Genomic DNA, 22,449 nt, shown 5'->3' on the forward strand with positions numbered 1-22,449 from the left:
GCGGGAAGGGAGGCAGCGTGTTGAGACATTGCGCGGTTTTATTCACTAGTAACTTCGTTTTGTGTGTCCTCGTGTGTTACCCTTACTGAGTCCTGTTTCTGCGCTATGTTTTCTTTAACTCTATGACCTTGATTGTTCACGCTGTTGCACTGTAGCAGCTATTTAGATTATGTATCCTGTGTCACGCATCCCGAGTGTTTTATTCATGTATTATAATTTTGTGTAGATGTTGTATGCGGGCAGCATGTGTGTACTCCATTTGCAATTACTATTCAATTAAATGTGTCAGTAATTAGGAACAAGTCGTAGCGTCTCTCACTTCCCGGCCCCAGCACGAGTCCCTGTGTGTAGAGTTATTGAGACGTGTAGCCAAGAGGGAAACTAGGAAAGGAATTGAGTGGTCTTCCCTCTCTTTGGCGGTCGGTAACCGAGGGGGACGTCTCAAGTGGTGGCAGCGGTGGGATATCTGCTGGGGCAACAGTGTGAGCCTTCACCCTCGTCTAGAGAAGGAGAGACGGCACGATGAACAAACAGGCTACGCAGGTGACCCACGGGGGAGCGCTAGGAACGAGCGCTTTAATGTTAGGAGACATGGTCCCTTCGTTCATGGGAGACGCTGCAGGTCCAAACATTCGGGACTTCTTACAAATCTTAGAGCAGGTCGGTCGAATGGGGGGATGGCAGGACAGTCAATTGATCGGCATTGCACGATGCAAGATGCTGGGCGCCGCGCACGATTTCGCGTAGAGAGATGATAACGTCGCTGCGGCTGCAACTTTTCCCGAATTCAGAGCTTTGGCGCTCGAGCGGTTCGACACAGAACCACTTAGCAGCAAAGTAGAAAGGTTTAGGAACGCGAGACAGACCGCGGGGGAGGAGGCGCGCTCGTTCGCAAACCGCGTGCGATTGCTGGGTAGTGCCACACTGGCGGGCTCCAGCGGCGAGGATTCGGCGAAGGCTCAGTTGCGCCGCGAAATTCTGGCCGAACAAATGCTGTCGCAATTCCTGACCGGCCTGAGGGATCCGGTCAGGAGATTTGTTCTCTCCCGCGACCCCAGAACTTTTGACAAGGCCATCGACGTAGCGGCCAAGGAAGAGCTTAACGAGAAGCTGTCGCGGAACCACGCACTCCCCGTCCGACACGTCAAAGAGAACGCAGATGCGCTTGAAATGCGTAACCGCCTCGACCGCCTCGAGAAGCTGTTAGAAGAGAGTTTGAAATTACGTGATCCCGCGAGAGAGGATGGGCAGGGAGGCGCAATGCGACCCCCTTACCCCGGTCGATGCTATAACTGCGGCGGCTTTGGCCATTACTGGCGGAATTGCAACCGGTACCGACGACAGCGACCGTGAAACGCGGGTGGTGATCGCCGCATGCAGGGAGACCGTAGTGGTGAGGAAACGGTGCCAAAACCGGCGGCTCAGGAAAACTAGACGTGACCTCCTCTGGCGGCCACGACAGGCAGAGGTCAATGGCAGTGGTAAACCTTTGCGGGGAAACGAACCCGGTCGTTGAGTGTCGTAGGAAAGGGTACATTGAGGCTGTTGGTGGATACGGGATCTAGAGTGAGCCTTGTGAAGAGCCGCGCACTGGGAGGAATAGATGAGAAGTGGCAAGGGCAATTACAGAAAGAAGATAGTGAAATGTCCCTTGTCGGCATAACCGGTGACCCTATACAAACGTTCGGCCGCTTTAAAGTACCCGTAAGAATGAATCAGGCCACGTTTGAGGCCAAGTTTTTTGTTTGTGGGGATGAGCTATCATTGCAGGCAGATGGTATAATTGGCCAGGACATTCTAGTGGAGCAAGATGCCGACCTCCTACTGAGCGAGGGGCGCCTGAGAATAGGCTGCGAGCGTGTCCCATTCACTAACTGGGTTGGGAGGCAGAGGCCGGCAGAGGACACGAGCTCTGACCAAATGAACGGCGGTATACGGAGGGCAAATAAAGTTAACGTTGTTTCCCTGATCGAGGAGGTTATTCTTCCGCCGCTAAGTGAGTGCGTGTTGGCAGGTAGGGCTTGCGTGCCTGTACCCCCAGGTGAGACAAAGAGCGTCGAGTTCGGTAGCTTGAAGACAGACAGGTTGGCTGCAGTTCCTACCTTGAAGGTTCCCCAGGACGATGAGGCATTACCAGTCGCAGTGGCAGATTTGATGTTAAAGGAGGTCCAGTTTTCTGAGGACGAAGTGGTCGGTGCGTTGGTGGACATGGAAGTATGCCAAACGATGGCGAGGGTAGATGAGACTGAAGAATGCCAAGATTACGAAGGGGTGGTTTTTGTGGAACCAAGGAGTAACTGCAGCACACTCGACAAACACCGCACCGAGCTCACGCAGAGGCAACAGCGGCCTCATAAAGTAGCTGCGCCCACGCTCCGTTCCGAAGCTGAGTTAGCTGAGTGGGAGTTTGGGCCCTACAACGAAGACCCAAAACTCAGAGTCGGGGAGAAGGTCTACATCAGGGTAGACGCAGAGCGCTCGGGAATTGGCTAGAACCACGGCGACGCCGCGGGCCGGTGCCTAACCAGCCTTAGGTTGATAAATAGCGGTAGCCCAACCGGACGGCAGGCGCGCAGGTAATTAGGAGACGAGTTACGACGAGAAGCGCTGGTCCGCGGGTTACCTGCTATGTCGGGGTTATGAGTGTCCATAGTGTTGGTTTTCATTTTGTATTCTATGACTTTTCCTCATATATTGCTTTCATTACTTTTGTGTAGACATCGTGCCGAAGTTTTCGCCTCTCGCAGATTTTGTTTTACTTTGACTTGCAGACTTGTTTTTTTAGAAGGTGTTTTGAAATGAGGCAGGTAGTTTACTTGATTATTGTGGTTTTGCGTTGCACGCGGTATCTGAAGTTGGCGACTGAGTGAGTTGTACCGCCCGGGCTCGGTTGACGCCTAATGATGGTGGAGGAGCGTGGCGTCAGTGCATGTGAGGCTGCCGAGATATCACCGCCTGTCGGAGAGGAGGTGGAAAGGGGACTATTCTGGGAAACGGGAAGGTTTAGAGAGACAAGGTACGTGACTGGCGGATGTGGCCCAAGATATATAAGGTGATGTGATGTGGTCGGTCGAGATACGCCGATGGGCGCTGCGGAACAGGTGATGTGACAAAAGGAGTAGAGATAGTTGGCGGACTACGGCGTTTTCCCTACACAACACTGTCGTGCCTCATTAGGAGGCGAAGAGCCGCCGCATTGGGAAGGATGTAGCAGCCCTGGTATCGACGAGAAGCGATGAAAGATTGGGTAAAGTGGGGTCAAGACGTTTCCCCACACGAAACGTGTCGCGCCTCGTTAGGAGGCAGGGAGCGTCGTGATCGGTTTTGGGGTACAGCGGCCAGTGTCACAGTTGCATCAAATAGCAGGCATGCGCAAGTCTCGGTTCATTCAATCGCGCGATTAATGATGAAGGTCCCTTTCCCTCACAGACAGGTGCGGCAGAGGTCGGGCGGGAGACCATGGACAAGTGTAGTTCAGTGTTGTTACCCACATGACCTATGTTCCTGCGCCATCCTGCCTTTCGTTTAGATTGAGAGGATCAAAAAGATTGTATTTCTTTAAGTGCATGGGTAGTGTGAAAATGTATTGAGATGATTTGTGTGTCTATGCCGATCGAAGCGATCGTATTTCTTTAAGTGCATGCGTAGTATTATGTATTGAGATAGTTTGTGTGTGTTAATCCGAAGTTCGATTGTGCTGAAGGTGGACATTGCGGGTCAAGTGTGTGATATGCTTGCGTGGTGGTAAACTATCTGCCGACATGACAGAACGTTGCGTTCAATATCATACGGCGGATGTGCGATTGTGACTAGTGCGCGGTTTCTCTACGCATCATCCACGAGCTTCTCCGGCAACACTCGGCACTTCAAGTCTGTTGTGCGCGGCCGATATGCGACATCGAACTGCTTCTTGGTGAACTTGATGTGCGAGTAAATCGCAAATGGGTTCTTTTCGGCGACGCGCTACCACTGGGACTGAATCGCGAGTGTTCGGGTATGCGCATGTCTTATTCATATAACTGCCGCAATGTCTCAATTTCGCTGCGTCGCCCGAAAGCGTTACGCGCCCGCGTTGCTCGTGTATGAATTTCCCCACTGGGAAAATTCTTCTGTAAGAGGAAGGGATTGTGACGTTCCCAAAAACGCGGGCTGGGCGCCAGTCCTCTCCAGATGTACATCCATTTCCCCAAGACAAGCTTCGGCAAAAAGAAGCCCCCTGCGGTGACGAATGCGCGTTTCGTAGCAGGGTTCTTGGAAGAATTCTGTTGACGGTCTTCGCAGGCCCAGCGCTCAAACACCAGGATCGGGTGACACCTTCTATTGTATACAGCCACTGCAGCGACGAGACGCCGGGCGCGCCCTTCAGTTTTATGGCATGGTGGGGCAGCGAACGCCTTTCATCGGTTCCATTCATGCGGCTCTGCCGTAGTCCCCGAGCCGGGCCGGGCGCGACATCCGTCAGCCTCCGCGACTCCCGGGCTCATTATCGCGTTCTCCGTAGATGACCGCCGCCGGCGTTCCAGGAAGAAGAAGCGGCAACTTCTGAGAATTGCGCGGAAGACACCGGGTTGGAGGCGTCGAAACCCAAAGTGGACATCTGGTCGTCAAAAACTGGAAACTGTAGCAACGCAGGGGGGGGGGCGGCCAGAGGCCTTTCAATGCGGCGCTCGAGAACACTGCGCGTCGTCCATTAGAGACGGCACGTGTTGTCCGAGCGTCGAGATTCCTGGTCGCCCATAATTCACGCGTCATCGGACAGCTCGCCCATTCACTCTCTCAATTTGGCGCTTCTGCATTTTTGCTTCCTCTACTTTGCTGGAGAGGGTGTTTTCCACTGGTGTAGACTGCGGGGGCAGTCGTCGAGACTGACACGCACTGATCGACAGGAAAATATGTCTCATCAATGGTGGCAATTGGTTAAATACCACGGAGGGGCAGTCGTCAGGCCGAGACAAGCTGACCGACAGTGAAGAATGGTGTGTAAATAGAGACAATTGGTTGGGTGTCACGGAGAGGCGGAGTCGGGGCCTATGAAAAGCGACCGCGGTACCATGGTCGGAAGAGATCAGGAGGCTCACGAGCAGCGAGAAGAATTGGTCAGCGACCCCAACAACAAACCCCGAGTCCCGACTCAACAGCCAGCCCCGATGCCTCCATCAACGGACCTTTCGTGAGACGAACTTCATCATCTTTATTTAAACGAACTTTGCGGGAAGGGAGGCGGCGTGTAGAGACATTGCGTGGTTTTATTCACTAGTAACTTCGTTTTGTGTGTCCTCGTGTGTTACCTTTACTGAGTCCTGTTTCTGCGCTATGTTTTCTTTAACTCTATGACCTTGATTGTTCGCGCTGTTGCATTGTAGCAGCTATTTAGATTATGTATCCTGTGTCGCGCATCCCGAGTGTTTTATTCATGTATTATAATTTTGTGTAGATGTTGTATGCGGGTAGCATGTGTGTACTCCATTTGCAATTACTATTCAATTAAATGTGTCAGTAATTAGGAACAAGTCGTAGCGTCTCTCACTTCCCAGCCCCAGCACGAGTCCCTGTGTGTAGAGTTATTGAGACGTGTAGCCAAGAGGGAAACTAGGAAAGGGATTGAGTGGTCTTCCCTCTCTTTGGCGGTCGGTAACCGAGGGGGACGTCTCACTTAAATAGTGAAATAAACCACATTTTACAATGTTCCTGTGCCATATTACTGGTTATAACAATACAAACTGGCTCCCAGGTCTTGCCATGGAAGAAAAAAAAGGAAAACCTTATATGCAACGGTAAAAAAAAAAAAGTCACAGTTTCGCCGCAAGGGCGAAGCAATGAATGCGATAGCAAGAAACTAATGCTATATGAAGTGAGGCTCGCCAATGGATACTCTCAGTTTGAACAGCGCTCCTGTTGCAAAGGCAGCCGAAGCAGCGAAGGAAACTAGCGTGCTTCAAGTGTCGAGCTGTGACACTTGATAGTTCGCGCTCATCTTCTGTTTGTTCGTTTAGCGGCGTCCCTTGAGCTTGAGTGACTTTCGTATGCTCCGTAACATGAGCGCGGACATCACGGTGAAAGCGTGAAACATCCCTCTTCCCCTCAGCACGAGAAAACCGCGCGAGCAGACAGCGGAAAGGCAAGGCTCTCCCTGCGCAAACATAAGAAGAAGCGAGCGACCTCGCCGACGCGCTCCTCGCGCCATCTCGCTGGTAATGAAGAAACGCTTATAAGCGCCTGCCGTCTCCGAGTCCGTCCAGGGCTAAAGGGTGTGTATATAACGCTCGCCGTTAGCTACGTGGAGGATCTGCGTTTCGTGGCGTAGTGGCTAGCGCCACTCGCTGCGGAGCAAGAGGTCCCTGGTTCGATTCCGCGCTTTGGAAGCATTTTTCTGAATTATTTTTCTTTGGGGCTTTTATATATATATATACATACTTATACATATACGGTGCATGACGGCGGCGACGGCGATGGCAAAATTCAGCCGAGACTGTCCATATAATTGCTATCGCAATAAAAGAAAAACAAACAAAAAGAAAGAACAGACTTTTGGGCTAGTTGGTTTGTTACGTTCATTGAAGCCATAGCACTGAAAAGACAAAAACCGAGGAAGAGGACAGGACGTGCACTACTCACAACTGTATTTTTATTTCTGAAAAATGTTGTACTTATACTACAGTTACAATTAGCATTCCCTATACCTCAAAAAAAAAATAGAGACTTAGTGTAGAAGCATGGGCATGTCGGTAAAACATTGAAGGGAACACAGCACAAAAGAAGACAGGTACAACAAAGAGCGATGCACAGCACTGTGTTTGCATCGCCCTTTCTTGTACCCGCCTTCTTTTTCGCTGTGTTCCCTAAAAAAAAAAAAAGAGCCCTCAAAATTCTCTTCCTTTTTCTATCCCTATCGTATTTAGTCTAACATACCCTCAAAGGGCACTGGTAGAAAGACAACGTAGTCATTTCTGTATAAACAGAAAACTAGAAACAGAGCTAGAAGGCAGAAATGTAAAGAAGGCATTTAGATATGTGGACGACTACGCTGTCTTTCTTGAATCAAATTTAGGCTAATTTTGTAATAATCCTTCAAACGTACTTGATCTTTTCACGAGTTTCCTGCAACCGCTCACAGTCACGCATGAAATGCCGCAAAACAATGCCTTGCGTTTTCTTGACATCAGAATGTTCTTCGAGTGAGACCAGATTTGGTCGTACGAGCCTAGGGCGAATAAGCCGCTTCTGCCATTTTCTTTGGGCCTCTCCAAGTTAGTTAAAAGGGGCATTGCAAAATTAAAAATTAACCCTAATGAATGCGCTTTGCCACTCATGTCCACACAAGTGTCCTCGTAATTTGCTGGCACAAGCTGACCGCCTGAAAAAGGCAGGGTTTGCTCAGTATGTTCTCACATCTGAGGCAGAAGGTCTTCTCAAGACTGTCAAACATGCTTGCGAGGGTGAGCAGCATGCTTCACCTGAAATGGAGCCGGTCAAGCAGAAATGTGCCGTCACACCATACCTTCACAATGTCTCACATAGGCTGAAAAAGATAGGGAATAATGCCAACGTAAGAGTCATCCTTTCAGCGCCAAACAAGCTTTATAATCTGTGCAAGGCCTCCTATTGTGGTTCTGAGAAACCCAGGTGCCAGAAAAAGCCCAAAGAAAGCTTTTTTTAAATGTGAGAACAACATCATTTATGAGTTACCGTTGTCCTGTGGCAAGAAATACATAGGGCAGACGGGACGGTGTGCTAATGACAGGCTGCGTGAGCACGCAAATAACGTGCGAACTAGAGGAGTGAGACATTTGGCTTTCCAGCGGTGTGGCGCGAGGAAGTGAAAGGGGATGTGTAAATTCGAGAGTTGGTGGGGAGAGAAATTTGTCCCTCAAATTTCGAAAAGAAAAAACTGTTTCAACGAAAAAGCAAAGCTGTGAATGCAATGGCAACGTGTCGTAATGTTATACGAACTATCGCTAACTTTTTGATCCGATCTCGCGTAACCCAACAAAACGCTAGTTTATTGGAAAATGGCTGTTCCTGGGAGACAAGGGGTTTCCGCGCAGTTTGTCATATCAGCGGTCACAGCACGAAGCGGTCAGATCACAGCGTGTAGAAGGGTATACAATCCTTTTACTGATGTCTACGGAGATAGCTCGTGCACCAGTGCTCCTGACCGCGCCCTTATAGTGAATGTTCACAGTAGCTATTCGAGCCACGCCCCCTCCCCCCCCCCTCCCACGGCCTTCCCTTCATGCTCTTTCGCCCATCGAAAGACAAGCGGGGCATTTCCTTTCTGGGTGAGGAGCAATCGACGGCAGGCCTCGCACGCGGGCTGATGTAATCACATGTGCCCTCTATTAGAGTACTGCACGGCCCGATTTTTCCGGCCCGGGCCCGGCCCGGCCCGGCCCGAAAACACCATGCTCCGGCCCACCCGAGCCCGGCCCGGTGTTCTTAAATGTGGCCCGTACCCGGCCCGGGCCCGAAAGGTTTGGGCCCGGCCCTGCCCGGCCCGGCCCGGCCAGGTCCGTTTCGGCTAGTTATGCCTTCAGCATAAAGGAGGCACTGTCCAACCTTCGGTTATTGTGAAGATACCTGCCGCACACAAGATATTTTCTAGAGATTGTTTTAGGAACTTCTTTCAGTGTCACGACTTTCACTGGTACTGTGTATACTTTCGGTGAATTACGCGCGTAACACTCTTGCGAAATGATTGCAGGGCAATATAAAATATAATTGGAGTCATAGCTGGCTCTTTCATGTACGCACGCCGTGCTAACCACGCAATCTCATTTTTGCATTTAAAAGAACAACTACAAAATATAATACCTGCATAAAGTGGAGAAAAAAAAAAGCATGACATACATTTTTAGGTTGAGTCTACATCAACTGCATACGAGCTAGGGCTGTTGAGTAAAGGTATCAAGTCTCCTGCAAACTTCATCTATTGCACAATGTAATGGGCAAAAAAAACGTGCTCTAGCTGCTTCTGGGAGGAATATACCAGGCTGGGTAGTGTTACATAAATTAAAGCTGTCGTGTTGACTCCTCGACAGGCAATTGCACCCAACCTACACTACGTTTTCGTGTTCAAAACAACAAGGTTCTTTGTCCCACCCTTCTTCCCCGAGTCACCGCCACCGCAGTGCCATAGATCTGTCAAAGCGAGGCACACCCGTTAACAAGCGAGCCACCGTCCTCGTGTCAGACGTGTGTACAGTAACGGTGTGTTGAATAAAGGGTGGTTTAAATAAAACTAATCAGTCTGTGTGTTGGGTATTCCTAGAATCCCGGATCTCTTCTCTAGCCTCATCACTCCAGTTGTGAGCCACACTCGGGGAAACGAGTGTCTCTATGGTCTGGTGCCTCACCACTAGTAATGAGAAAATCAACAACGGCGTTCGCCCTGTGATAAGAGTCGCTCTGCATCTTGCACTTAAAATGCACGAAAAACAGCTCCTGAGATATTAATGACTCACAAGTCGCGTTGGCCAGTCTACGGGCATGTGAGCGTAGCTGCATACTCGAAATATTTCCCTAGATACAAACGCGCACATCTTATACACACTAATCTAGGCAGTTTACCGTTGCTTTCCTTACACGGTACCCAAGAACGTCTTTCACTCACTATAATGGCGGAAACAAATATTAGGAGTGTCTTGAAATCCCGTGTAGCATACCGTTGGAGCAAAATTGTAGACGTCTTGTACTATGCAATTTCTGTGCACGCCAATGCATTCCAGGTGGTTAAATTACCCGGAGCCCTCAACGACGGCGTCTCATATAGCCTGGGTCGCTTCGGGAAGTTAAACCCCACAAAACAACAAAAACCACACAACGTACACACGCAATTATACATATACGTATGAGACCCGGGCCTAATACGGGCCTGGCTCAGGCCCGAGCCCGACCCGAGCCCGAAGATCACGGGCCCGAGCCCGGCCCGGGCCCGATCCAACAACCCCTTACCCGGCCCGGCCCGGGCCCGTGCAGTGCTCTACCCTCTATGCGACGGAGATGGCCAGCTTGTTTCATCTCTGCTAATTCATACGTGTTCCTCGCCAGCGCTCGCCAGCTTTTACTCGCGCGTAGAACATACGATGCACGGAGCGATGTTATCGATTTGGACTTTCTACGGAACATGGTGGCAACGGCGAAAACCTGTCCGAGTGTCCATATAATTGCTATCGCAATGAAGAAAATATAGAAAAACCGTGGATGCGGGCTCGCCATTTTTCTGGAGAGCTGCATTGTACCACTGTAAAGAGTTCGGCCGTTGGAAGAATCAAATAATCCGGCGCCTTTTCCATTGGTCTCGTTCTCACCTTTACTACTCTTCTCACAGGCCAGTTATTCGCCTCGTCGCCACTTATTTCTTTATAAAGCACGCGTACAATGTCAGCACTAAGCTTTGAACCATCAGGATTTCGCGCTTGTCGGCCACACCCTGTTATCTCTGTTTACGCAGTCGCAAATGCACGAAATGGAGCGAAATTAGTTGATTGCGCATGATGGTCGTGCGAGACAATGAAGAACAGGTGGGCGACTGCATGGCAAAGCGGGGTGGGAGACAATTCACGTGATATTTCCCGTATATGGACCAATTGAGAGTATGTACCCCAACGGTGTCACGTGAATCACCATTCTGGCGTCACTAAGTGCATTAAAAAGACGAGAAAAGCACGCTGCCATAACATAGCATAGCCTTGTATAGTATAGTGTAGCAAAGGGGTGGGAAAGGGAAGTCAGCATAAGGAGCAGAGATGTGATGGCGAGGAGGAGGGAAAGGAGGAGTAGGGGAGACAGAGCACAGAATGAATGAGAGAAATAGAGTGAAATAAATGCAGAACAAAAAAGAGAGAGAAAACATCAACTAGAGAGAGAGAGAGAAAAAGATAGGAAGAAAGAGGAACCAAGCATCATGTCGTCTGTCCAAGAATCGTGTTGTCGGAACCAAGCATCGCATCATCGCGTCGTACTTCCCGTTGACCGACACTGACTAGTACAAGCGGCGACGGGCCCGTGCTTCGCTGTGCTAAGCTTTGTGCGATTAGTGCAAACAGCCCGCATTTCTTGCATTTTCAGAGGCGGTTTTGGGGCCCTTTAAGAAGACAGGGTGTGCAAACACAAGAGTGTAGTCAAGACACTACAAGCACCGCTAACAACTGAAAAATCGTACAGTGGCGAAAAAGGTAGACACAGATACTTATCTGTGCATTGCCAGACAGGAGGCGATACTTATCAATCAGGTGCGCGTGGCGGTCCACGTGAGAAATAACCTTTCATTCTCTTGACTTCTATCTTGTGTCCGTGTTTGCACGCTTTCTCTTTTCTTGTGATATCAATTATATAGACACTGTCGACGGGATTTTCCATCGCCGGTGCCGTCGCTGTCATGCTCCGTAAAGTCCCAATTGATCCCATCCCCCCCACGCATTGTATGTTCTACCCGTGGGTAAAAGCGCGCGAGCACGGGCAACAAACGCGGCTGAAGCATAAATCAAACTAGCCGGCCCATCTCTGTCGCTCGGAGAATGCATGCGATAACATCCCCCTGCGTGTTAGACCTGATGTCTAATGCTGCTCAAGCAGAGAGGAAACGGGCGCCGGTCTTGAACAAGCATGAAGGAATGCGAGGGTGGGTGTCACTCGAGCAGCAACTGTGAACTTTGTTTTCACGGGCACCGTTGCGATCGCTGACGCGCGCGCTATCTCGGCAGGCATCAGTGGACAGCTCGTATACCCTTCTACGTGCTGCGCTCTCAACACGAAGAGACTGTGCAAAAAGCACAGCTCTCCCTGGAGCAGCCACATTCTCTTACACCAGCGTTATGTAGAGTTACGCGTGACCGGATCCAAAAGAGTTAGCTGCCAGCCTTACTTGGTATAACATTACAATTTGTTGCTATTGCTTTCTTTGCTTCGCACTTGCAGTGAAACTGTGATTTTTTTAACGATAATACCTAACAACTAGCTCAGTTATCTGTTTCTTTTTCATAGTTGATGCGCATTTTGTCCCTCTCATTTGTGTCGAGAGTTGTGAAAGCTTCGTGAGGTCAAAATGATGTTGCAGAAGAAAACGTGAAACAGAGGGTGCGCTGCTCGCCGAGCTCCGACCAATCAGCGGCGGCTGAAATGGACAGTCCATTACATAGACACATCAAGAAGAGGTCCCCCAATGAAGTGATGTACTTTATGTCCTGATCGCCCATTCCGGTTAAAAGAAAAGGCTAACAGCGGCATCCCGCAATTATTGCACGGCGGCGGCGTGACCACACTCGGTACTTCGGCGGCGGCGCAAAGAAAAACAGGCGGTGGCGTGACACGACGGCGCTCAGGTCTACTCGATGGCAGTGACATTCTGGAATGACCTCTTGATCTCGTAAGGAAAAAATCTGGTATCTGTTTGTTTGACTGCTTATCTTAACTTCCATACATGCACACATCTTTGTCGTTTTACATGTAGTCTTCCTGAACAATGTGCTTGCGTGCGTTGCTTTCTGTTGTATATTGCCACATGCGTTTCTTATTATCACTTTTGCTGTATTCGGTTTTCACCCACAAAGACTGTCAGCAACGCTCAGCGCAAACCACGCCTCATTGTTCGAGAAGCTTCCCAATTATTGTAGATCGTTTTGTTAAGATTTGTGGGGATTCAGGCGTCCGCAACCAGTTGCTCGACGCCATCTTCCCTTGGAGAATTCTCGTGTCTCTCTCCTCTCAACCGGACGGGTGGCAGCTGGTCATACATCGCCGTCACTGTGCTGCCACCCCGCCCGCAAAGGTTAAACACGGTGTCCCATTGGCCCAATTTTGGCGGGATTCGGACCTGGCTCGCGCTCGCCCTAGGAGCGGGGGTGCGCGACAAGGTTCGGGGAGACCACTTGGGGACCTCGGAGGGTGCGTATGTGTGTTGGCATCTCCGGCCGGCGGCGATCCTTTGTTCTTTGTTCTTCGTCGCCAGCCGGCGGTTACGTCGTCTTGTCGGGGCTCAGTCCTCGGTGGGCGCGCGCTCCCCTCCGCGGTCTCGAAGTCCTGAGGCAGCGCCTCGCGATCGTGCACTGTATATGTTCCTTTTAAGTGTTCCTATGTCTGTTCTGTTTCTTCTGCTCTGGGGTGCGAGATCGCGGGAGCGCTGGCCGAAGGGTAGGTAGGCTCTCCAAACTTGCTTCTTTGTTTGTTCGTTTTGTGGGTGTGCCATTCGCGGCCACATTTTGGTAACTTGTATTAGCTAATTGGTGTCCTGTGTAATTATGTTACGTACGATTGGCTGTGTCGAATTATTGATCTCTTTGTAATCCCAGTAATAAATCCCTAATTTGGAGAGTGTTGCCTAGGGTCTCCCTCGCTGCGCGCGACGGCTCACCGTCCCTTCACAGTGACGGGCCGAGTTCTCGCGCGCGGCAGTTCGAACAGTACACGGCGCGAGGCGAATGTGGATGCGGTGCCCTGCATGAAGCTGCCAGTGCTCGAACCAGCGGTGGTGTTCGGTAAAGGCAACGTGAACATTAAGCAATGACCAATCGATTGACAACACCGCAGATTGCGCGCAAGACACGAACACTCGAGCTTATCCTAGAGTTTGCACGGCAACCAGCGATAACGCCGGAATATACGACATCACATGTATAAATACCGACGCACTTCACCGCTTGTCAGTTTTATCGACGACTGACGCCCAGTTCGCCGATATCAGTGTACAGCGTGTATTGCTGTAGTTCGCCGACTACCTTGCAGGAGTGCAGTGGACACCCCAAGGACCTTCCCGATCGCCGTCACCAGGCCGCCACGTCTCTCCCCAACGCCGGCCATACACTGGCCCAACCTGGGCCCGGTCACCTAGCCCATATCCGGAAAACTAAGGGCAGCAACCGATGGAGGTGCGGTTGCTGTACGACGAAATACCGAAGATCCTCCGCCGCCGCCGACGCAGCCGCGACGAAATCTAAAGAACACGCTGCAAGGCAAGCGGAGCCCTGACGTCGCAACTTCGCGGCTCGAAGAAGACCTGACAACACAACGTCGAAGCATCAGGACAAACCGACGTAGCTGTGATCCGACGCCATGACCTAACCGCAATGCAAATTAAGGCCTTGAACTAGCGACCTCGATGTTCTCATCGACGGCCACGTCACTGCGCTTGTACATACTGGAGCCGACTGTTCCGTCATCAGTGGGCCGTTCGCTGCGGAGTTGACGAGGGTTAGGACTGCTTGGGAAGGCCCCGAAATTCGGACCGCAGGAGGACACCTGGTGATGCCGGCGGGAATCCGCACAGCGAGAGTCACCATTAACAACCGGATTTATCCCGCGAGCTTTGTTGTGCTACAGCTTTGCTCCAGAGATGTCATCCTTGGTATGGACTTCTCAGGTCTTCATGGTGCAGTCATCGACCTGAGATCCGAATCGATAACACTATGCACAGAAAAAGCATTACCACCACACACACCTCCAGGAAAGCACGGCTTGAATGTGCTGGAAGACGATGTCACCCTTTCCCCTCGCACCAGTGGTGGTGCTCATGAATTTCAGCAACGAGTACAAGCACGTGAACAAAGGCACGACGGTCGCCTACATCGAAGAAATTGTGGAAACCACCAATACGTTTGCCCTCACCGATTCTTCCAAGCCTACTCCGACGAACCAAACTCCCCAGCCAGCTTTCAACATCAATCTGAGCCTTCCGAAGCATAAGCAAGAACAGCTCAAAACCCTGCTTCTGCAATACCGGGACTGCTTTTCGTCATCATCAAGAATTCGGCAGACTCCAGTCGCAAAACACTGCATCATAACAGAGGAAAGTGACAGGCCACTCCGCCAGAGCCTGTACAGAGTTTTGACGTGAGAATGCGAGGCCATAAAGAAACAAGTCGACTAAATGCTACACGACGACATCATCCAGCCTTCCAAGAGTCCGTGGGCACTACCAGTGGTGTTGGTGAAGAAGAAGGATGAGACCCTACGCTTCTGCGTCGATTATCGCCGCCTGAACAAGATCACGAAAAAGGACATGTACCCTCTTCCACGGATAGACGACACCCTGGATCGACTCCACAATGCCCGGTACTTTTCGTCGATGGACCTCAAGACCGGCTACTGGCAAATCGAAGTTGTGGAGATAGGTTTGCGAAACGCTTACCCTACGAGGCGACCGGCAAGGGACGCGACGTTCTCCACTGCCGCAGCGAACAAAGACGCTACGGCCGGGTTCGTCGACTCTCCAGCACGGTGCAGAGAAGGCACTCGAGGCAGGATGTCAACAAACAACACGGGTTTATTAACCCAAGATGCAGCACAGTACGACAGTCACGGGCTTGCAGGCCGTAAGGGGAACTCCGCAAGACCGATCGAGTACGCTTGCCAGCGGCGCTACGACTATCACACAAAGGGCAGCAGTCGAGCACACAAATGAGAAGCCACCTACTAGAGCAGCGCGTCAACCTCTCGTGCAGGCCTGAGAGCATCTGATGCGGGCAAGCCCGCGCCAGACAGAAGCGAGCTCAAGGGGGAAAGGGTTTGTCACTGGCAGCCAATGAGGACAGGCGTTGCGCAGTGACGTAAGCTAGCTTGGTGGCGTGAGCATGTGAGCATGTCCAGGCATGCCCGGACGCGTGCCCGCGCGCCGACGCATGGCTCACACCAGACAAAGAGGCCTGGCGCTGCCGCCGTGGTCGCCATACCCCCGATTAACGGCGGTCCCCAGCACTCGAGCCGCGCGGGGCCAACACCCGCGCTAGCTGGAGAACGAGGCGCCAAAGGGGAGGGCGCGCTTGATTCCCACATTCCCCCCTCCTAAAGACCGAGGCCGGCCTGTGAAAGAGGCTGTCTGAGGCCAAGCGGCAAGGTCAGCTCAGGCACAAGGGGGCTGGCCAACAGGGCAAAGTCCAAAAGGGGTGGTGTCGTCTTCCAGAAGATACAAGTCCATAAGTCGGCCATGGTAGCATGAAACGTCCCACCAAAAGTTCCACCGCAAGTTCCACTGCTGGGGAGAGCCCACTGCCGGGAGAAGGTCCACAGCCCAGGAGGAACGGGGGCAAGACTGCACAAGGGCGGGCAGCCAGCCCGCTTGAAGTTCACCGGTCTGGAGAGGTTGGCAGCCGGGAACATACGAGGCGTGGCTGCAAGTTGCGTGCGGCGGCCCACCGCCGAAAGTCGCTGGGACGGGGGCCACACAGGAACGACCGGCCGGAACAGCAGGCAGCCAGGAACGGAGGCCGGAGCGACCACGCTCGGGCCTGGGCCAAAGCTTGAGTGGGCGGACCAGCCACCGAGGGCGGCTGCCGAAGCTGCCAGGTGGGTAAGGCAGGGTGGTGGTGGCTGCAGGCCACAAGGCAGGAACCAGGCCTTCACAGGAAGGACCAGAGAACAGCAGGCCACAGGTTCAGCAACAGGTTGGCGGCACGGTTGAGCCAGGCGCAGGGGGACGACCGGGCGACGCAGGAGTGGACAAAAATGCCCCCGGCATAGCCAGCTTACCAAAAAGGGTGCCTGCCTGACAGTGCTACCCAACGAAAGGGGGCGCTTGCCAGGTTATGGCTTAGACAACACGCAGAGGGTATTTTCGGCCAAGAGGGCCTTCTACCACTTCCAGACGTGTGCCGCCGCACCTTAGCGGTTATTCTCCATTCACTGTCATGGTATGGAATAAAGTCCAGCTACCTGTCAGTAGGAGAAAGGTTGCTTAGGTGCGTTTGCGCAGGTTGTACCGATGGCGTGGCTTGGAGCCAGCCTTCCCACGGTTTTCCTGCGGCTCCCCCCCTCCCAAGTCGTTGCTGCGGGCAACGAAAGGTTTGAGGTCGGAGACGTTAACTGGACCGCCGCCTTGCCTCCCGTGGGAGTCAGCCAGCTTGTACACCAGAGGCGACACTTTGGTCTGCACTCGGTATGGGCCCAACCACTTGGCCGACAGGGAGGCGGAGATGCCTTTGGCGGCGTCACTCAAGACGTGATTACGCCAAGACGTGATTATGCCTGATTACGCAAGACGTGATAACTTACATTTGAGGCCACTGAAAGCATCGCGTGTTGGGCGGCAGTCAAGTGGTATTTTTTGAAAATTCGCACATTTTATAGAAAGGCTGGAAAAAAATTAAGCAGGGGAATTATCTTGTCATAGAATTAAAATTCCGATGTTTCTGAACAAGCGCTATAACTTCTGTACCGAAGGTTTTTCACTAGTTACTATTTTAAAAGTTAATTAAGCAATCTTCGCTAATTACCGAGCTTGGCGGACCGGAAAAAATATCCAGACGTGCTCTACGTGGCTCAGAAAATTACTGCGTCAATTCCAGACGCGTAGTGCCAATGCTTGTTTTTTTAATATTTGGTGCTTTTTAGCTGTAACACCCTGTATATATGTACCACTGTAGGATATAAAGCACATGTTGGAAGTCAGCGCTGTGTGCGCGTCGCTTTTCGTCCTCGTTCATTTGCGCGCTCAAAAAGTGAAACATGAATCACAAACATGCCCAAGCATATGCGCTTCTCAGAAGCAATGGTGCAAATCCAGAAAAGGGGGGACACACGTTGCCTTGGTGGCCATTTTGGTTTTATCCCCTTCAGGCGTGATTTATGGTGCACCGTCTATGAATGTGTCAAATTCACACAGCATAATTCCAAGGCACTCGCTATTACATTCCAAGAAAGAAAATGAAGCAATGTGTTGTTTTGTGCGAGTTTCAGTCATGAATTGTAATTAAATATTTAATTATTCTGTCATGTTCCATTTTAACATAAAAAGCATGAAATCACAGGCTACAAATGTGTGCACAATTAGTCTTTGGTTGTATTCACTTTGAGAAACAAAGAAGTAATGATGTTGGTGCTGGAATGTGGCACGCTGAACATCGTAGTGCCTCCACCAAAGTGAATGATAACAGTCGTACGCAGCACATTGAGGACATACTGACTGTAGAGAAGGTTCAATTCATCCGATGAGCACTTTATCTTGCTAAATTTTGACCACAAGTTGACACAAGTTGCGTACACAAACGTAGCCACCGCCACTGAAGGGGTTATAAATATAGGTCTTATTTTTAATTATGTAAAAATTACAATCATGCTTTGAAATAAAATTAAGAAAAAAAATGACCATGGGCCTGGGTGCCAAATGAGGGAGCTTAATCTACCAGCCCTGCAGAAACATACGTAGGTGAAGTTAGTTTCTGAGTGCAACTCGAAAGGCTCTAGCATACTTCTAGTTCATATGTTATTGAAGTTTAACCATCAAACGAAAATACTAGCACATTCTTGTTATGATGCATAAAGGTACAGCTTTTTCTTAAACTCTATTCCCCAACGTAGCCTCTCACAATTTACCCCTGGAAACTTTCTTGTAAAGCAGCGGGTATTTTTAAAATACAACACAAAATACAACATGCCAACAGGCAGAAAAAAAGAGTGTTCATGGCTACGGGCGGCGCTGACTGACACTCCCAATTTAAAAATGTAGATATATACCCCATAAAGTGGACGGGGGGATGGCCGCCGCAGTAGCTCAGTTGGTAGAGCATCGGACGCGTTATTCGAAGGTCGCAGGTTCGGTCCCTGCCCGCAGCAAGTTATCGTTTCGTCCACTTTTCTTTCTTAAATGTTTACCTTAGATTTACTACTAATAACGTCCCCTATACTTTCCTTGGCATTATTGTCTGTTAGTGCTCATTATAATATTGTGTATAACAGAATCATAGTCATACTCGATTGTCAATGGCTTCCACCACACTGTCAACATAGCGGTCGATGATCAGGGATTCTTTATGAAATTTTCATTTTAAAGCCAGGCATATCAAAACAGCTTGGAAAGCAGCTACTTTCACTCGTGTGCTTTGTCCCTGCTTTAAGCCGAGCGAGTTGGTTGGTGTGGTAGGACAAAAGAAGCACAGTGCCTGTCTCGGGTGCTTCTTTCGTGCACCAAGTTCATCATGAATTTGTTGCTGCTCTTCAGAAGGGGGGGACCCTGCATGATTAATGTTACGGCATAAGACCTATTTTGGAATATGCTCGTGCTCTGTGGGAACAGTCTCGGAAATGTCGGATGAATAAACTTGAAAAAATACAAAACAGAACAGCCAGGCTCATCCTGGGTATGGAAGCATGTAGAGCTGAACAGCAGTGAAAAAAAAAAGAAGAGCGAAATTGCGAATGACTGCCATTTGATCAAAATAAAAAAGTTGTGGTTGAAGGGACTGCCAACTGCCCAGAACATGAAATGAGATGACTCCACTGATGGAAAGATTGTCCATCGCACTGACTCGAACCAACCCTGTTTTTTTCGTGAGAGATGGATTTATATTTTTATTTCTTCATTGAAAGTCGCGAAAAATGACTTGTGGAGCCTCTGGCGGCAAAACCACGAACGACCCGATGAACCCAGCCACGTGATCGTTAATTGCTGTACGCGGTCGACTATTTGTTTGTTAATATTGAAATATTGTTCGTTTCTTTATATTAAAAAGTATTACTCCATAAAAATGTACATATAGGCCTGCGTTAGTAGTATGCATTAAAGTGGCGCTGCCTTTGCGTGATGTAATGATCCCATGCTCGTCAGCGCGTCTTGAGGAACTTTTCAGCGTGCTCATTCAACCGTGCACGTAGTTTCAATGTCACTAAGATTTTGGAGCCGACATAGTTTTGCTACCTAGACTTCGTCTCAGAAATGACGCGTGCTGCTACTCAGCGTGGCCGCGCATATACGTAGTGACATTTTCAATGACTTGGTTTGGCTCGTGCATCGAGAAAGTAACGACGTCAGGACAAGCCACCCATGTACAGGCGCAGGCAACCTTGGACGCATGCACACACAACGCGGTACAGATACAGGGAAGGCGTATAATACCACATCATCTCACTGTAACAGTTTATTTTCAAAAATAGTTGAAAAGCTCTAAATAAAGATGGTTAAGCATAGTTACAGGAACTCCTGCGAAAGCAGAACAATGATATAGCTTTGACAAATCGCGAGAAGGGCTGGCGGCATCGCTATCATTTCTCAGCATTGCTGGAGGAAAGGTACGTCTGTGTTTAGAGCCTTTCATATCGAAAAATACTGTTTGTTTAATAACTACGTGCTTTTGGGATTAACTACTGCAGCTACAAAAAGTGCGAAGGGTGAACTTTCTGTCGCACCGTAAAAACATTGGGTCGAGAAAAATCAGCTGTCGATCCCTTTAAAGCTTTTGCATGAAATGTATTTTATAGTAAAACTGGAGTTGATAGCAGAAGGTACTTAAAACCACCAAATCACACATCTGGCCGGACTAACCACCTGTCCAAAATTAGAGATAACTGGGCCAGGTAGAACCTCTATGCAAAATTTGTCAAATTTTGTCAGTGGAATCGACTCTCATATGTGAGCTGCAGCAACTGTGCAGTTTCAATGAAGTTTTTCTGTTTTTTTTTTTTCAGGATTGCAGCCCCTCTGCTGTAAATTAATTATTTCGGGCTATGATGGGAAATGTCGAGAATGAAGGGGCAACATAAAAAAGGAAAAAGAAAGGAATCATACCAGTGCCAACTCCAAGGTGACGACACCCAGCGACCAAATGTCGGCTTTCGGTCCCGACGGCCTCTCTTGAGCCAAGACTTCAGGAGCGAGGTATTTAGGTGTCCTGAATATCACGAATGCACGTGGTAACCGAAACATGAAAGTAAAACATGCCATGCTCACCCCAGCGGAAAAGGCACAGTTCGGCCATTTTCAGTCATGTGGCACAGTCCGTAGTTGGCGAGCTTGACTTGTAGCTGAAAAGGATGCCAATCGAGAGCACATTCTGTGAATTAAAATCATACCTTGTCATCGAGCAGGACGGAGCACGGCGACAGAGCCCGGTGCGTGATGCCTCTTGAGTGCAGGTAGTCCAGTGCCTCCAGAACTTCTCGGCATATTCTGCTGATGGTGTCCACTCTGAAAACACGTACCACATTGTCAACAGCTCCAACAGCGGCGAGAATCGCTACACTTACGGCAACTTGTTTGGAATTTCGTCTTGCAAGGACTTTCTGAAGTGCTCAATGACGACCACGAGTCTCTCTGGTGATAAAAAAAGATACGTAACATTCATACCCGGAGATCGCGCTAATAATAATGTGTACCGTGTTTGCTGCGGAATGCATCGAGGTATGCGCAGAGGTTCTTGTGAGACAGGCATTTGAGACGCTGAAAAAGTCCGAGCACTCTGATCGAGTTGGGAGTGAGCGGTAAGCCGTTCATGCCACAGGTGTCCCTCGCATGACACGAAGCGAAAAACGTCCGGGCGCCGAACGTGGTCTTCTTCAACGACGGCATGATCGTGAATGCCGGGGTAATGGTGACAAAAGACGATAGTCGAAAGTGCTCAACTGGGAAACGAAACCAACAAGACGCCCCCCGTTGTGGACAAATAAAAAATATATGTTTTTTCTTTCTTTTTTTCCTTTCCGCGCTTCAAACGAAAGCATTTGAGATTTGACTTGGAAACGAAAGTCATGGCGAAATACTTTACGCTCTAGCAAAATTTCGTTTTTTCACTGTTTATTCTGTGGATCCGACAAATTAGGGCAGAGACTGCTGCGCCGCGCTACAGTGTACTGTAGCCGCGCGGACGAGCGCTTTTACAATCCCGACCAACTCCAGCCGGCGACTGCAACGCCGCGGCGCGTCACGGCACGAACTATTATGAGCAGCGCAGAGCTAGGGGCGTTTTTGACGACCGCGCGTGGCCTAGGCACTAAAATGCGCAAACGTCCCTAGCCATTTTAGTCCCTAGCAGTGGCTGGAGCGGCGAGCGATTGTAAACGCCATGGTTGCGCTGTGTGTGCTGTGCGCCAGTTTGTATTTTTGTAATATTGGCGCCTCCTGCGAATGTGATGATACGTCAGTGTTGGCTGTTTCGTGCAAGTGGTAGTGTTGAATGCGCACTGGCGACGGGTACTTGCTGCTGTGTGGTCGCTCTTAAGTGCGATCAGGACTGATTGCAGTATGGTTGCAATTTGAGTGGCGGTATTTGTTACGGATTACTTTGGACCGTGCAGCAGGGACAGGTGTCACACGAGCACTTTTGAATCGCTGGCGGCGTGAGGAGCGCTTGGGTACAGCAGTGTTGTGTGTGTACGCCGGTGAGCTTTGCACTAGGAGTGGAAGCTTGCGCCGTTCATGAAATAGCAAAACGTGAGGATATCCTGCGCCCATGGTTGTATGTGCGCACCGTACTTCTTCAGCACATCTTGTTTGCATACTCTGACAGTACATCTTGTCGGGTGTGAAATCTCAGCTAAGGCTTCTTGCGTTGTCGCAGTTAACCATTGCAGTTTTTTTTTTTTTTTTTTTCTCAAAGGTTGCATTAGCAGTGGTGGTCCAACTGCGCCAATTGCGCCGTTTTGCTACAATCCCATATCCCTGCGCCTTGCTGCGCACATTCGTGTACAGCTTGCGCCAACTGCGCCAAAGTTCGCAAGTCCACCTGTTTGCACGACATCGGACCGTTTATG

The 22,449-nt window shown here is 50.1% G+C and overlaps 1 protein-coding gene across 2 annotated transcripts in view; it reads right to left on the reverse strand.

Moving 5' to 3' along the window:
* LOC119382379 (TBC domain-containing protein kinase-like protein) overlaps window positions 1-21,353 on the reverse strand; it is a 70,020-nt gene extending 48,667 nt beyond the window's left edge. Inside the window, exons 1-5 of one of the 2 annotated variants that reach the window (XM_049412190.1) lie at window positions 21,076-21,353; window positions 20,947-21,013; window positions 20,773-20,887; window positions 20,651-20,724; window positions 20,489-20,591 (exon numbers count right to left, since the gene is read on the reverse strand). In XM_049412190.1, the coding sequence (XP_049268147.1) occupies window positions 20,489-20,591; window positions 20,651-20,724; window positions 20,773-20,887; window positions 20,947-21,013; window positions 21,076-21,268 (552 nt within the window). In that variant the 5' untranslated portion in view covers window positions 21,269-21,353. The remainder of the gene's footprint in view (window positions 1-20,488; window positions 20,592-20,650; window positions 20,725-20,772; window positions 20,888-20,946; window positions 21,014-21,075) is intronic. The other variant, XM_037650073.2, reaches the window with a different exon arrangement.
* Window positions 21,354-22,449: the final 1,096 nt, after the last annotated feature.

This window comes from Rhipicephalus sanguineus, chromosome 2 (genome assembly GCF_013339695.2).
Source record: "Rhipicephalus sanguineus isolate Rsan-2018 chromosome 2, BIME_Rsan_1.4, whole genome shotgun sequence".
NCBI classification, from domain to species: domain Eukaryota; kingdom Metazoa; phylum Arthropoda; class Arachnida; order Ixodida; family Ixodidae; genus Rhipicephalus; species Rhipicephalus sanguineus.